At 35.9% G+C, this 16,770-nt stretch overlaps 1 protein-coding gene across 4 annotated transcripts in view; it reads left to right on the forward strand.

Moving 5' to 3' along the window:
* Window positions 1-16,770, forward strand: part of RALGPS2 (Ral GEF with PH domain and SH3 binding motif 2) — an 86,889-nt gene that overhangs the window by 27,004 nt on the left and 43,115 nt on the right. For all 4 annotated transcript variants that reach the window (XM_081947687.1, XM_081947686.1, XM_081947685.1 and 1 more), the window contains 6 exons: window positions 1,804-1,911; window positions 5,063-5,113; window positions 10,080-10,163; window positions 10,501-10,590; window positions 12,673-12,765; window positions 14,873-14,999. In XM_081947687.1, coding sequence (XP_081803813.1) covers window positions 1,804-1,911; window positions 5,063-5,113; window positions 10,080-10,163; window positions 10,501-10,590; window positions 12,673-12,765; window positions 14,873-14,999 — 553 coding nt within the window. The remainder of the gene's footprint in view (window positions 1-1,803; window positions 1,912-5,062; window positions 5,114-10,079; window positions 10,164-10,500; window positions 10,591-12,672; window positions 12,766-14,872; window positions 15,000-16,770) is intronic.

A 16,770-nucleotide genomic window follows, 5' to 3' on the forward strand; every position in this document is an offset into this window, starting at 1 on the left:
CTCAGGGATGGGGAGATCCTGAGAGGACTTAAAGGCTAGACTGTAGATTGCCTCTAGAGCAGTGGTTCCCCACCTTTTTTTGGCCATGGCCCACCTAAGTGTCTCTAAAATCCTGATTCCCCGCCCCCCATATAATTCTTATTTTACTCAAAAAGTGAACTCTACTCACGGGGAGGAAGCCTAAAAGGCCATTAACTTGGTTTAAACAAGGTTCAAATTGCCCCCATTAAAATCATATTGGTCCCCTGTGGAGCGTGGGGCCCCAGGTTGGGAACCTCTGCTCTAGAGGCAATTAGACAGAAAGCTAAAGTTTACAAAGACCCAATATTCTCTATTTTGTTGCGTTAGTTAGCTTACTTTTGGAGATGATTTTTTTTATCCAGTTCAAGAGAAAAAGCTTGAATTATTTCCTTGTTTGCTTTGTTCCTCTACTCTTCAGTTGGAGTCAAAGTCAATTTTTTTAAAGGGTTATAGATTGGAAAGCAGAGGCAGAGACCTTATTTTTAGCACCTAAATGGGAAGGGAAGATAATCTGTCCCTCCCAGCTTGTTTTGTTTTGTTTATTGAAAAAAATGTGGCTTTCTGGGGAGGGAGGGGTTTAAGTAAGAGAAATATTTGGGGAAGCTCTTCCTAAAGCTTCCCCTTTTTATTCAGGGACTGGCTTCCCAAAGCCTAACAAGAGGCAGGAGAGCTTTTCAGCTTCCCAATGGTCAGCTGATTGGTGCAGAAAACTCTAAAAGAAGCTGCCATTTCGAATCCTCAAGGTTCTGAAAATGACAGCTGCTTCCAGGAGGCATGGGAAGCAGCCCTGAGCACTATGAGTCCCTTCAGGGTGGGATGGGGGAAGTGAAGTGATGTTTTGCAGCAAGTGGCTTGTCATGAATGACTGCAGGGGGACTGCAGCTGTCATAACTTTGAACAGGTCATATGTAGTTTCAGGGTGCGTAACTTTGAATGCCTACTTAAATGGTATATCGTTTCTTGGGAATTACCTGTAACTAGGTTCTATGTCATGTAGGAGTTTATAGGTGATGACCAACATCTTGAATCACAACTTGAAAGAAACTGGCAACCAATGCAGCTCATGAAACAGAGATGTTATACGAGCATACCAAGGCATGCCTATCACTAATATTGCCACATTTTGGACTAGTTAAATCTTCCAGGTGGTCTTCAAGGATTTCTCCCTTATATAATACATCACATAGTTGTATTATATAATATAATATATTGTATTATATAATACATCACATAGTCAAGCCATAACATAACAGGGGCATGAGTGACTATCTGAAGGATCCCTGGATTTAGTGCACAGTTGGTGCACCAGATTGAATTGTTTGGAGTCCTTCATGACCACAGCTGATTTCTGCATGTTCTTTAAGCAGGAGCTCTTCCTCCCCATCCAAACTTACATAGCTTCCATGCACTTGGGACCAAACCGTGACAATCTCAGATGGCTGGGCTGAGATCAAAGATTTAATTGGGTATCATTTATTTTTCCAGTGTTACGTTCATATCAAAAATGGTGTGAAATAGAATGGTTTGAAAACTAGTGACTGACCGAAAGTTGGCTTATCTAGCTTAATGTGAACTTGAATCTAGGTCTCTGCCTAGCACTTTAGTCTATTCATGTACTGGTTCTTAATATTTCTTTCAGGGACAAAAGTTAACAAATTGCTAGACAATTTTTAATTTGCCACTGAATAGATACAATAATATGCAAGTAATCTTTCTTAAAAACCACTTAGGAACTCCTTTAAAAACATTTTTGTACTGAAATAACTTATTTCTTCTTGACAGAAGAGTAGCAGCTCAGAATCATTGAGTGACAAAGGTTCTACTGAAATAAAGAAAAGTTTTGATGCAGTAGTTTTTGATGTTCTGAAAGTTACACCTGAGGAATATGCAGTAAGTAATTAACTAATGTTCCTAATCTAATAATCCCTTTGCCCTACTTTTAGCAAATTGTAACATATTGTTTTTTTCAAGAGTTAAAAGAGGGTTTAAAAGTTTCAGATATTTCAGAGAACTGAAGAGTCATACAAAGGTCTCCTATACACTGCATTAAGAGATACTGTTAGAAATACTTTATATGGGAAGAACATTTTCTCTCTTTATCAGTGCTGTCCTCTCTCACAATTGACTTATTAGCTAGAATTAAAATTAATATAGACTTTCAAACTAAAACTATTTTTACTAACTACTTTAAGGACATCAACATTATTATGTGCCCCTCCCTTTTTTTAAGAAAATGACTTGTATCCAGATTACATACACAGAATGTTCCCCATTCTTCTCCAAAAGTATTTTTGAGATTCAAAGAGCATTCTGAATGGAATGGAAAGAATGGAAATCCTTTTACATTAGCCTGGGTGCTAGCAATGTTTGTACAGATTTTGCTGTTTTGAGAATTGGGTAAAAATATATTCCTAATTCTCAATCTCTACCATTTTAATTGGTCTTGTGCATTATATGTAGCATTGTATTTAAATAATGTTATATTTTTACCTCGGTGAAAAGAAAAATAAAGAATTTGTGGCCTTTAGAGTTTGTTTTTTGAACTACAAGTCAAGCTTCCTTTTTTAGTCTTTTACCACAGAGAATCCTTATTTTTAAGGGCTCTTAAAATTTTAAATATTGCACAAAAATGACTGTAAGAATTCTCTCTTATGCATGTGAGAATTTAATTCCTTCAGCACAGAATTTTGTGGCTGAAATCAGATATACTTCAAACAGTGATGTGCAGTCAGGGGAGGCTGGGGAGGCACAGCCTCACCACTGTCATCATGAAAAGAAAAAAAATGTAAAGGGAAAAAGGCGAGAGCTGAGGTCAGACTGAGCTACTTGCTGCCTGAGCCTGCCTCACCATGGATGACTGCTTAACTGTTTTAAAAAGCCTCTAAAAAACGCCCTCTACTAAGAGGCAGGAAAACTGCGTGCCGCTCCTACGTCAGGAATTTTTAGGCTTTTAACCCTTAAGTTAAGCAAGCCTAAAAATTCCTGACGTAGGACAGCGCGCCTTTGGCCGGCGTGGCAGAGGGTGGCAGGGAGGCCGGGCCGGACTCTTCACGAGGTGGCTGGCGTCCCCCGAGCTGGACCAGCCTTGGTTGACCCCGACCGGAGGGCTCGGGTGCCGAGGGTGCGGTCGGGGGAGCCAGGCCGGTGCCGCTTGGCTCTTCTCTGCGGAGCGAAAGGTGGGTAGCGGCAGGTGGATGCTCAGAGCCCCGGGAGCCCTTCCACCAAGCACGGCGCTCCCTCACAGCTTGCGTCTGGCAGGCGCCGCCGGCCTGGGAAGCAGCTGAGCTGGGGAGTCCTGGCCGGCATTTTGGCTTCCAGAGCAGGTGGTGCGGGCACCGGTGGGCTCCTCCGGGCTCCCGCCTTCCCAAATCGCATCCCTGTTTTTGCGGAAAGCAAAAGAATGGAGAAGAAACGAAGCTTCGGGTATGAAATTAGGCCGTGGAAGAGAGTTTTGCCCTTTGCTGGTGAACGTGGCCTCATTTCACACCCGAAGCTTCCCTGTTTCTTCTTCATTCTTTTGCTTTCCGCAAAAACAGGGACGCGCTTTGGGAAGGCGGGAGCCCGGAGGAGCCCACCGGAGCCTGCACCGCCCGCTCTGGAAGCCGAACTTGCGCCCATCCTGGAGGGATCCTACCCCGGGCTGGCTTTCAGAGATGTGAAAGGCTTTTTCCTCAGGCAGGCATCTTTTCGAGGCTGTGGAATTCTGAGAGTTGAAGTCCACAAGTCTAAAAAAATGGCTGCCTCACCAGCCATAAACCTCACCGCACGTCACTGACTTCAAAATAGTGAATACATTCATAATTGCTTCCATTTATTTATGAACATAGTGATTTATTACTGAGCAATGTCTAAAGCATTCAGATCACAAGATAAGTGTCATAAACAAGAGCTTAGCTTGACCTTTTATGGTAGTTACCTACAAATAAAAGAATATGTACCAAAAGGAACTATTCGTGATCAGATTCATTTACTTGGGGTGAAGCCCATCACAATTCCATTCCCAGAGTGATTATTTGGCAAAACTAATTCCTCATGAAGTTCCAGACAGATGGAAAGGGATTGTCCTGTAAAATTGAAAAGGAAAATGCAAATATTGTTTTGAAATATATTAATATATTAATGTGGAGTTGGTTTAATGTAGTAATAATTAAGATGCCAAGACTTCTAAGATAAGAACAAAATCCTCTAAGTGTTTCTAATTTACAAGCAAACATTCCTGACTATAATATGTTACATTTCTTTATAGTCATTACAGGTAGTAGCAATTGAGTGGAAATGAATGCAATCCACAATAAAATGTGTTCCCAATCAGCTAGAATTCTTAGTAATTCTAATATTAACTACTAATAATAATTCTGGTTGATCACTCTGGATATTGTAAAATTAAGTTATACCTTCTCTTTTGAATTGTCAGCATCTAAGCTGCTTCTATTAAGGAACGCTTTCCTGAAATTTCTTTTCAGTACTTCTCTCATTTCTTCCATACTCTAGAACCGTGATGGCGAACCTATGGCATGCGTGCCACAGGTGGCACACGGAGCCATTTCTTAGGGCATGTGAGGCATTGCCCTGTCAGCTTCAGGACATGCTGATTTCTGCCTTAATTTTTGTTCCCGAACTTCCAGTTTGCATGTTGGGCCATTTTTTGCCCTCTGCAGGCTTCAGGAGCCTTCCCTGAAGCCTCCGGAGGGTGAAAAATGGGCCAACACACAAACCGGAAGTCAGAAAATGGGCCATTTCCGGCCTCTGGTGTGGTGGGGGAGGCTGTTTTCACACACACACCCAGGTTCCCAGAAAGCCGTCACGTGCACATGCGTGGGGGGCATGTGTGGGGGGCTTTGTTATGGGGTGGGCACACAAGCGCACGCAATAACACACAAGGCGAAAAAGGTTCGCCATCACTGCCCTAGAATAATTGTTATCACTGATATAGTTAAGGAAACGTCATTTTGCTAGGAATTGTTCTGGCATTAAATAATCAAATGAACCGAGTTGTAAAATAAGGAACATAATTTTAATTTTCTTATAACTTTGATTTAAGGGCCAGATTACACTCATGGACATTCCTGTATTTAAAGCTATTCAACCAGAGGTGAGTTTTTCATAGAAAACTTAAAATAATTTGATAGAAAACAAGTTCCAGTTTTATTATGATAATTTCCATATTTCATTTACTTTTAATATATAGTAGATACATATAGAATGTACTTTCCTTTTGCTTTAATAGCTTTAATGATTGTCATCTGAATGGCTAGATAAGTAAAACATATAATGTAATAACTAAATGTATTTTTGCTGCTTAAATATTTTTATAGATTCCATTAGGTTGGAGGCAATATAGTATACAAAAAACTAGTATGACATACTCCAGAAATTAATTTTAAATATGCACTGATTATAGCAATAATTAAAAAAAGAATAAAGAAAGAAAATAAGGATATAAAAAAGAAAAAAGAAATAGAGATAGTCCTCAACTTACAACCACAATTGAGTCCAATATTTATGTTGCTAAATGAGAGGTTTGGTGAGTTTTGCCACATTTTATTACTTTTCTTCTCCCATTTGTTAAGTGAATCAGTGCAGTTGTTAAATTAGTAACCCGATTGTTAAGTGAATCTGGTTTCCCCATTGACTTTGCTTTTCAGAATGTTGCAAATAGGGATCACATGACCCATGGACCCTGCAACAGCCATAAACGTAAGTCAGTTGTCAAGCATCCAAATGTAAAACACATGACCATGAGGATGCTGCAACAGTCGTAAGTCTGAAAAATGGTCATAAATCACTTTTTTCAGTGTTGTAACTTCAAGCGGTCACTAAATGAACTATTGTAAGTTGAGGACTATATGTATAAAAACGTAATAATCTCCTTGGACTCAGTAACTATAAATTTAAATAACTGATCACTTTCTCTTAAAATACAACAATTGTTTATCCCATATCCCATCACTTATCTATAGACAAATTCTTAAAACGTCATCATTCACTTCTGATTAGCAAAAGTCCACTAAATGTTATAAGAAATAACATCTATATCTAGCCTAATCGCCCTTTTGCCATTTATTCCCAACGCTGCAAAATCCTCAGTCATACTTGAAGTATAGAAGGAAACTTAGCCAGAGAATGCCATCAAACGTGTTATTCTCAAGGGTCTTAATATTTAAAAAGCTGTTCTACTACTACCAATTTCAGCTGTAATGCCATTCCTCATTCCTTCAATGACATCTAGCATGCCATGTCGTTAGTTTAACTATGGTGTTAGGTCTTTTGATTTTTTGTTTGTTTATTGGACACATATGTTTTCTTTTATGGTTGTGAGCCTCCCAGAGTTTGGTACAAGATGGGCAGTTTCTCATAGTATTGTTTTTTTGTTTTGTGAACTGCCCAAAGTTGCTGAAGGTCAGGCAATATAAAAGAAGTTGACAAATAATTGTGGGTAAAGTAAATAATTTTTCAAGTAAACAACATTTGCTATTCTTTACAATATAAATACATGCATGTACATAATGATGTTCTTTTGCAGCATAAAAAGCATGCAGAACTCCAAAAGAATAAGATACAGTTAGAAAAAGAAATTATACAACAGAAAGAAAAGGAGAATCTAGACTTAATTTAAATCAATACCACTCATCATAACTTTCCATAGCTTGATAACACCCATTCCTTGATTCATGCAGAAACATTTGTCACTAAAATCACATTATTTCCTATGTTTTATTAATCCCATTTCTCTAGTAATGTAAAAAAAAAAATGCAAGATCACTGATAAGACTTTTATGCCAGTTTTCCTAAGAGATCTTAGAGAGTGATTTTAGACTGAAAGTGGATTTTATGAAGAAGGCAAATCCCATAATTTATCCAAAAAAATACATTTTAATCCAATCTTTCAGAATCATTTCATATAAAATGATGTGATGTAAACTAAAGAACATAATTCTTTTAGGATTTATCTGCAACAAAGTTTGCAGTCTAGCATGTTTATCTTTATATTTTTGGGAGAAATAAGTCAAACTAGAAAAGTTAACATTGAGAAGTAGTTTATTTTTTTAATGTAAGGTGAGAAACACTGAGTGTCTTAATATAAAAACAAAAGATGAGAATTTGTTTACCAATGTGGCATTTTATCCATAGCTATTTAAATTACAAGGTGACTTACAACTTCAAAGGACCTTCTTCATAGCAATCACTTATTTTGCTTTCTGCATATGGCAAGAAAATATATACCACCTTAATGATGCTGATCACTTTTCAAGACACCCAGAGTTGATCTGGGCTGTTCTTATTTTTGACATGTTTCTGACATGTTTCTTGTCGCAACCCAGGTGAAAACTGGGCATTGGGGGGAGCTTCTTTTCTTTTTCTGTGGTGTTGGAGGATTAGGTAATTTTTTACTGCTCCAGGACTATCTCTCTAACACAGAGTGAGACAGTTTTCAGCCTCCTATTCCTGGTACCCAACATGACATTTTGCCATGTCCTCCACTTAAACAATTATAGCAATATGTAATAGTGGTTTTAGCTACTGGAAAAAGTGATTATAAAATAGCTGGCATGCTGTCTTTTCGCAATCACAATTAACATTAGTATTTTTAAACCAACCAAGCAATGGTGGTTTGGAAAATTGCCGTCCGTTTATATCAATTGCTTACAATTTTTAGAAACTCTGGACGAATTGATATAGAATATTCTAGAAAAGTGGATTGGGAATGATGGCGATGAAGGCGTTTGTTCTTGCAGTAGGACCAGCTTGTCTATGAATCCCATTGAATGTCTTTTTTGCTATTTCCTATTGGTCAGTTGAAGAGAGAACACAAATTAATTCTTACTTTCCCTGCTTCTTTTCTTCATTCAAAGAATGTGAAGTGAAGATTATTGTTCCAAAATATTTGTATTGGGAGTTTTAAATAATGTCATTTGTAATGCCATTATCCGATATGCATGAACATAACTTTGTAACTTGCTTTCTGCAATTCTCCTGATTTTTAAGAAGTTCAAGGAATTGAATTGACCCATTTTCCAAAATTAATTCAGACTATAAGCAAATAATGTATTCCCCATTGAAAGCTACTGATAAACAATGCAAATAATTAAAATTATTTCTTTAGAATGTTTGCTTGTTTATTCAATTGATTTATACAGCTATTCATCTTGAGATTAGTATGTTAAAAAACTGAATTTATCCTTGCTGTACATCTAATATAAAATCTCGCCTATAGAAACTCACTATCAATTATTTGAGAGCAGAAAGAACAGAATCTTTCAGATTTGCAGATACTTAAAGTTATTATAAAATCAGATATCAAAATTTCTTGACATAAGACAAATATTTAAAAAAGTTTTTGCTAAAACATAAAAATGTTACCATATTTTAAATTCTTGCTGATTTTGGGATCCAGTCTTCGATTCTCAAATCTAGTACTGTACACAATTGCCTTTTACCAGAATAGAAGCAGATTATTTTGTGTAATGGAATTGTAACTTTTAGATGCTATGCCAGGACAATTCTAATTTGATATTCAAACTTTTCATGGATACATCTGATCTGATAACTTTCTCACATAAGATAAGTCTTGTTACATGCTCTGCCCTTCAGGAGATAATAAAAATATAGGTTACTTAAAAGAATACAGGTAATCTTCAACTTGTGATCGCAATTGAGCCCAAAATTTCCATTGCTAACCAAGACAATTGTTAAGGTGAGTTTTATCCCATTTTACAACCCTTGTTACCACAGTTGTTCAGTGAATCATTGAAGTTATTAGCAATATGGTTGTTAAGTGAGCTTCTCCATTGACTTTACTTGTCAGAAAGGTGCAACAGGTAACCACAGGACCTTGGGATATTGCAACCATCATAAATGTCAGTTGTCAAGCATCTGAATTTTGATCACATGACAGTGGGGATGTTGCAGTGGTCATAAGTGTGAAAAATGGTCAAAATTCATTTTTTTCAGTTTCATTACTTCAAACAAACTAAACAAATGGTTATAAGTTGAAGACTACCTGTAATATACTTCAGTATTTAAATATTGGCAGATAAACAGTTCTTCAACAAGCTTCTGTCTTCTTTCAGTGATCTTACTCTCTTCTTGCAGTTCTTCAAGATTTCCCCTCCATTCTCTCCTTATTTTATCTTGTCCTTCCTAATTTGAAGAGTGTTTCCAGTTCTGGATTGCAGACAAACTCTAAATCATTCAGGCATTATGAATCTGGAGCACTGATCAGGTGAGCACACTGGATAACTCCCAACTCAGTGTTGCTCCAGTGATGTTTGAAGTCCTTTGAAGTTATTCATGTGTTCAGCACAAAGGAGAGCATTTTCATTATGTTTCACATGAGCTAGGGTACCGACCGTTCTGTGCAATAATCTGTGCTAAATTCATGAATGCTGCAGGAAAGCCAACATCATTTCAATGACATTGATAAGGGATGATTCTGCAATGGAGTCCCTACAGGTAAATACTCCAGTTTACATAATGTCTGAATGGGGCTATCTTTACACAATCAGAATGTTACTGAAAACTCCTTTTTAAAAAAAATCAAAGTCATGAGAATGAGAAGACAAGGTTCATACAGAATGCAGCAATTTGTGGCTTGTTATAAAGGAATCAAGCTAATAGTATTGCATATTTACTAACATAGTTTGCCTGAATATATTAGAGAATAGCACTTATTTCTGGTTTTGTAACTTGAATGGAAATATATACAATTAAACAAATTAAAACATTAAAAAGGATATACAAGATAGTTCAGATTTCATTCTTTCATTTATATCCTTATCTCAGTTTAGAATACTATTCAACAGAAATTGCAAATGAAATGCTTCTAAAGATTCAGAGATTCACACATTGCTCAAGACATGCATTGTTCAAATTATGTTAGAATTCATAGTACTTTTATAAAACCATTCTCAGAATTAATATTTATACCAAGCACATCAACCTTACCAGGATTTGTATAAGGAGAAATATAAATAGAATTTTTATAAATAAAAGGAAAAATCTTGTTTTGTTTTGCAGTCTGAACACTGATGTTAAATTATCTTTCATTGTTCATCTAGGAACTGTCAAGCTGTGGTTGGAATAAAAAGGAAAAATATAGTTCAGCACCAAACGCCGTTGCTTTTACAAGAAGATTCAACCATGTAAGTTTTGAGACTAACTGTATACACCATAATTAAATGGCATAATTAATAAAATCGTATGTTCTTTTTTTTTTCTTAAAATCTTAACTTCTCACCTCTGCCCCAACCCTCAATGAGGTTGGATAGCAAAAGTAAGAGTGAACATCTCCATCTATCTGAATAAATGGAATGAATCTATGCTAATTGAATTCAAACACGTGAAGTATTCACTCTAATGAAGTAATTTGCATCTTTTAAAGTATCTAAGTGATTTTATAATGTGAAAATTTTTGATTGATTATTTCAGTATTCACACTTCCTTTTTGTGTATATTTTAATGTAGACCTTTTGTTTTCAGGTAAGCTTTTGGGTAGTTAGAGAGATTCTTCATGCACAGACGTTGAAAATAAGAGCTGAAGTCCTAAGCCACTATATCAAAACTGCTAAGGTAAGAAAATGTTTTTGAAAACAGTTTTAACTTTAAAACTCCACTTCAAAAACCTATTACAATTTTGGTTCCATTTACTTATTATGTGAGAAATTTATTATTGTTAATCAGTTATAGAAATTACAACATATGGAAATTATTCTTCATTAATGTTTGAAAGTTGCAGAAGTAGATTATGATATTGCTAGTGAAATTGTTCTTCTGAAACTGGCAGCATGTGCTGTATTTGGCTTTCCGGGTGCGTTTCCGGGTGCGTGGCTTTCCGGGTGCGTTTCAAGGTGTTGGTTATCATCTTTAAAGCGCTCCATGGCACAGGACCTAGCTATTTGCGGGATCGTATCCTGCCCCACACATCCCTTCGGCCGATTCGCTCTCACAGGGAGGGACTCCTCCGGGTGCCGTCCACTAGGCAATGCCAGCGGGCGACGCCCAGGAGTAGGGCCTTCTCTGTGATGGGTCCGACCCTCTGGAATGACCTCCCCCCGGATATCAGAACTACCACCGACCTCCACTCCTTCCGTAAGAAGCTTAAAACCCACCTGTTCAATTTAGCTGGCCTGGCCTAATACCAATTTTAGTCCCTCAAGTCTGTATTTTTAAATTTTTTAGGGGTATGTGTTTTAGTGATTTTAACTTTTATTATTCTGTACAGTTGAATTTAGGTTTAATTCGCTTTTAAGGGAATATATTTAAGGGTATTTATCTTTTGTACCTGTTTTTAATGAGATGCCTGTGCACCGCCCTGAGTCCCTTCGGGGAGAGGGGGCGGTCTATAAATTTTGAAAAATAAAATAAATAAATAAATAATAAATATTTTTCGGAGTATAAGACGCACCAAGATTTTGAAGAGGCAAATTTAAAAAAAGTTTTTGCACTCTGCAGACCTCACAAAAACGGCACGTTTTTCGCTCATTTCTGGCCCCCCCCCCATCCCCCAGGAGCACTCTGAAAGCCTCCTAAAGGCTATGCACGGCCATTTTGGTGAAAGGGAGCAGGGTTTCGGGAAGCAAAAAAATGCTGTATTCAGATGCACCCAGATTATCAGCCTCATTTTTGAGGGAAAAGGGTACGTTTTGATTTACTGGTTGCCTGTTTCTCTTGAGCACATAGTTGTAGCATATTATTGATAAAGTCATGAACAAATTAACATTTGCTCATATCAGTCACCAAAATAATATTTTATTTTACTTGGTTTTATACTTTCATTTGCTGGAATTTTAAAATTATTTTCTATTTACAATAGTTTCAGATTTAGATATTTTTATCAGTTCTAATAGAAATATGTAATTTTAATTCTAGTGATATGTATATTTTATCAATAGCCACAATTTGGTGGAGATGTTAAACTCTGAACCATAGATAAGTCAATAGATGGACTATGGCAGGCACATGCTTCTGCTCTATACTATATTTCTGTGTTAATTCCCCCCCCCCCCAGTTTCTCTGTTCTACTAACCTCAATTTTATACTTAAGGAGTATAAAAGTGTGCTGCTGATCATTTAACCTAGTTAAAGAAGTGGTAGCTGTTCGTTTTTCCCCAGGCCAAGCCAGGTTACATACAAAAATCAGATTTAGTTAGCTAGACGGGCATAAACAGAATCTAGACTTCTCCAGAGCCAAGACCCTCAAATGTTTTGGGAATCCTTGTGATAGAATGGGTTGCGGCAAAAGGATGAGGGGAGAGGAAGTGATTGTTGAATAATTAATAGAGTTGCTTTCTGTTCCATTCTCAATGTTTCCTTTGTACTTCTTTCTCCCATCTATCAGAAAAATATATCAGCAGATTCTCTCAATCCTCAAAAGAATATTATTTATAGAACCTAAGGTCAGGCAAAGAGAGAAAGCATTTGAAAGTTTCTGTTTGGATCCAACCTAATCTAGGTTGTATAGTTGTGAAGCTTTATAATTCACTTCAGTTTTATAATTCTTTGGCTGTTTATTTTGGCTGAATTATCAGTTATCATTTGGTTGTATCCATTATTTATCGCGCTGCATTCTTAGAAAATGGTTCAGAGGTTTATGATTTAATACTAGTAAATAATTACCTGATATTGAGCTTCCATTTCTATTCTTGTCTTCAGAAACTTTATGAACTAAATAATTTACATGCTCTTATGGCTGTGATTTCTGGATTGCAAAGTGCCCCCATCTTCAGGTTGACTAAAACATGGGCGGTGAGTAAATTACATTAAATAATTGCTTTTTTATTAATAAATAACAAAACATTAATTATACAAGAAGCAGACCTAGCCAATGAATTCTACAGGCATCTTTGGTATAAAGAAACATTGTCCGTTCTTATAAAATTCTTCAAAGCTTTAACAAGCCTCTTTTGTTTATTGAATATAAGAAAATTATCCAGGTCACTTTCTTGATTTGCTATTTGTTTAACCCTTTTAATTATTGCGACATTAACCAATTTCTTTTGTATATCCACTGTGGCATCTTTTTTCATATTATTCTTGTAGCCTGTTATTTTTAATTCCAATTTCAAATCAGTCTTCATTTTATCAGGTAAAACTTATTCCTCTTCCATAACATCTTATAGATAGTCATTCTATAGAGGCAAACACTTTAAAAGTTAACTAGGTTTAGTGTTCAAAAATAACCTTCAGTATATTAGAATATTTTGCTTTATCCCAAATCCAGTTTGAGTGTTCTCCTTCAGTTGAAATTTTTAGTTATCCGTAGTGTCCAATTCTTAAATTACCGTATACATTTTTTTAGGATTCAAAGCAAAAATATTTTTCCATGGAAAAAGTTCTTTATAAATTATTTCAGTTTAATCTGGACCCTTAATACATTTGTAACTTTCTAAAGTCAAAACTCTAATAACCTTATATTAAACATAATAATAAATTTTAAAGTCCTTAAGCTTGTATTTAAAAGTGTTTTTGCTGAGGACTGAAGAAACTCATCAGGTATTGGAAAACCTGTTGATCCAAAGGTTTCTAATATCTGAACAGAGTTACCAAGCAGTTTGCAAAAATGATTAGAAAAAGAAGTATGTAAATTCAAGATTCTTTGAAAGGCACCAACAGTGGTTTGAGCAAGATGGCTATTCTCTTGTCTCGCTGAGCTCTAAACTTGCCAGAAACTGCTGGCTTGCAGTTTGCTTGAGAGGAGCAACTGTCTGGAGCACTTATAGGTGTTCTTAAGTCCTTTCCTTGTCCAGAGATAAGCTACCTAAGAACCAGTCTACTTGCTGGTTTTTCATACAACTAAGGTGCTTGGTTCCATTCTTCACAGAGTCATCTTGAAGCCACCATTTCTTCCCCAGAAATCCTACAGGAAAATTACAAGTGGTACTTGTTTCCTGAGATGGTCAGGAACTAAAGGCTTGAAAGGTAGTGGTGCTTAGTGAATGGTTCAGCTGCTTATCTGAGGCATGATTTCAGCCTCAAATAAATATTCCATTCTTTCAAAGACCTCTAGCACTAGATGATACCAATAACAATGGTGGTGCAGTTGTTAGATTGCAGTACTGCAGGTTAACTCTGCTGACTGCCAGCAGTTCAATCCTGTTCGGCTGAAGGTTGATTCAGCCGAGGTTGATAAAATGAGGACCCAGATTGTTGGGGGCACTATAGAGACTCCATAAATCCACTTAGCGAGTGCTGTAAAGAATTATGAAGCAGTATGTTAAGTCTAAGTACTATTGCTATTTCTATCTGGAGAAGACAAGGCTATCCTTCTGAAAATATGTTTTGAAAGATTGGAAGATTTTCTGAAATATATGAAAAGTACAGAGGCCTATAAAAAGAAGACATAATTGTTAGATAATTGTTTATTAGATAATTCACATGGCTTTCTTCTACCTTTTCTTCAGTTAGGAGTCTTCATTAGGTTCTGATATATTCAGCATCTAGGGCAGTAATTTTCCCCCCCTGAACTTTGATGCTTGGGGTCTTTGACACATTATCTAATGGCAGTTTATGATTTTTGACTTTGAAGTATGCACTGTATTTTGACTACCTTGTTCAGAGAGAATGGAAAAACATTTTTTAAAAAAAAAAACATGGACAAATTTTATATCTATTGCTACTTTTTAAACTTATTTTTAAAATCCCCATCAAAATACTAGGGATTTAATATGAAGGGTAATTTGGCCTTGATGTTTTATTTTTTAATAGCTTCAATGTCTGTTTTAAATGTTTTCTTGTTGGTCAATTGAAGGCTTTTCAGCATCTCATTTTGTCATATAAAATAACTATTAAATACGTAAATATAAAAGGATAGCTTTTACAGTAATAGTTTTCTGTTCTTTATTTTCCCAAAAAGTTACTGAGCCGAAAAGACAAAGCTTCTTTTGACAAGCTGGAATACATAATGAGCAAAGAAGACAATTATAAAAGACTTCGAGACTATATTAGTAGCTTGAAGATGACTCCTTGTATTCCTTATTTTGGTAAGATAAATACTTTAATTTTTTTAGTTAATCTGTTAAAATACTGATATTGGCTGCAGTCTGTGAACTTAACAGCTGTTTCTGTTTGAGGAGAGTATCTTGTGACTTAAGTTTAAATTTAAATCATTCTCTTTCCAATATAAGGTAACATAATAAAGCTTGTGTTGCAAAGCTACTTTAGTCAGACATTTGACCCTTGACCAGCCTACAGAGGCTGATGATGATCAGACTCTGCTATCTGCTTGAAGGCTAAGGCAGCCTTGCCAGCTGAGGTTTTCTTGGTTATTTACAGAATCTGTGTTCTCAAACACAGTGCAATCACAGTTGTGATTGCAAATAACATCTAGATTTCATAACTATCAAATTTGCATATATCATCTTTTAAAGTCTTTTTTAAAATATAAATTATGTGCAAAATACTTTTTATTTTGAAGAATTGGACATTACAATGGGCATGCTAAGAATTCAGGAGTAATATTTGAATTTTTATTGAATTTCAGCACTTGAAAAAGAAAAAAAAATCACCTCATCCCTCTTGTTGTCATGATCATTCCTGCTATTATTCTGAGAATCATTGATTATTTTAAAAGAGCCCAGCTTTGTTTATTACTTCATTTTAGTAATTTCATGTTGCTTCCATATGAGAGAGAGGGAGGGAGAGAGAGAGAGAGCAAGAGAGCGCTAAGCAACAGCACACTCAAAATAAATAAAAAATCCAGTCCTTGTTTTCACAGTTTCTATCCAACAACTGTACAAAAATATCGTTTTTGTCCTCCATGCAAAAGTCTGGGCATATGGAGTTACATTTTTGAATAGTTCTTCCTTCCTAGCAACAAGATAGCCACAAATTAAGTGGAGTAATAGCCAATATCCATGAAATTTATTGATCTCTGCCCTTGAAAGGTGTGTTTTGCTACAGTTGGACTTTAGCAGGGCACTACAAGTCAAGGAATACATTGGCACATCTTGAAAAATCTTTCAGTAAATATGGAAAATGCAAAACATATTTGGGATGTACACAGTGTTTCAAATTCAAAATATCTTGAACTTGAAACAGTGTGGATTCCCATTGAAGTCGCATATTTGGGATGTACACAGTGTTTCAAATTCAAAATATCTTGAACTTGAAACAGTGTGGATTCCCATTGAAGTCGCACTTCTTGCCTCCAATAGCAATGTTTTTCTTCAGTGCTGAGCTTATATTTACACTATTGATGAACAAGTAAATGGATTTGCCAAACATGAAAATAAAGATAGAAAAGTATTACTATATTACTATTGTGTATTTTAGGTAGTTGAATATAATGGAATAATTAATCTATAGATTTATTATAGTATTGTGTAAAGACCATTCAATCACATATTGGCCTCAGTTACTTCATTCAAGTAAATACAGTGCTTTATTCAATCTAGGGATAGTTCACTCTAAATATGATCTGGAAAACTTTTCAATAGATACCAAAAAAGGACAGCAAAAAAAAATTAGAGATAAGTTTAAACGGCATTCAGAAATACATTATCAAATTGTGTATATAAAAATTGGATGAAGTCTTCTGAATTTCTTACTAAGACATTTTCCAATAATTCTCAAATGAAAGATATGCCCTTAGCAATAATAGTAAGATTGCTACTAACACCCTCATTTACGCCTTTCTTTAAGATTTAAATGAAACTTGGTAAGCCATGTAGTCTGCAGACTGCCAGAGAGATGACTGTACAATGAAAGATATCCACACAAAATCCCTAAACAAGTAACATTTTAACATGATTT

The sequence above is a fragment of the Natrix helvetica genome (genome assembly GCF_964273705.1).
Source record: "Natrix helvetica genome assembly, chromosome: 3".
In the NCBI taxonomy this organism is placed as follows: domain Eukaryota; kingdom Metazoa; phylum Chordata; class Lepidosauria; order Squamata; family Natricidae; genus Natrix; species Natrix helvetica.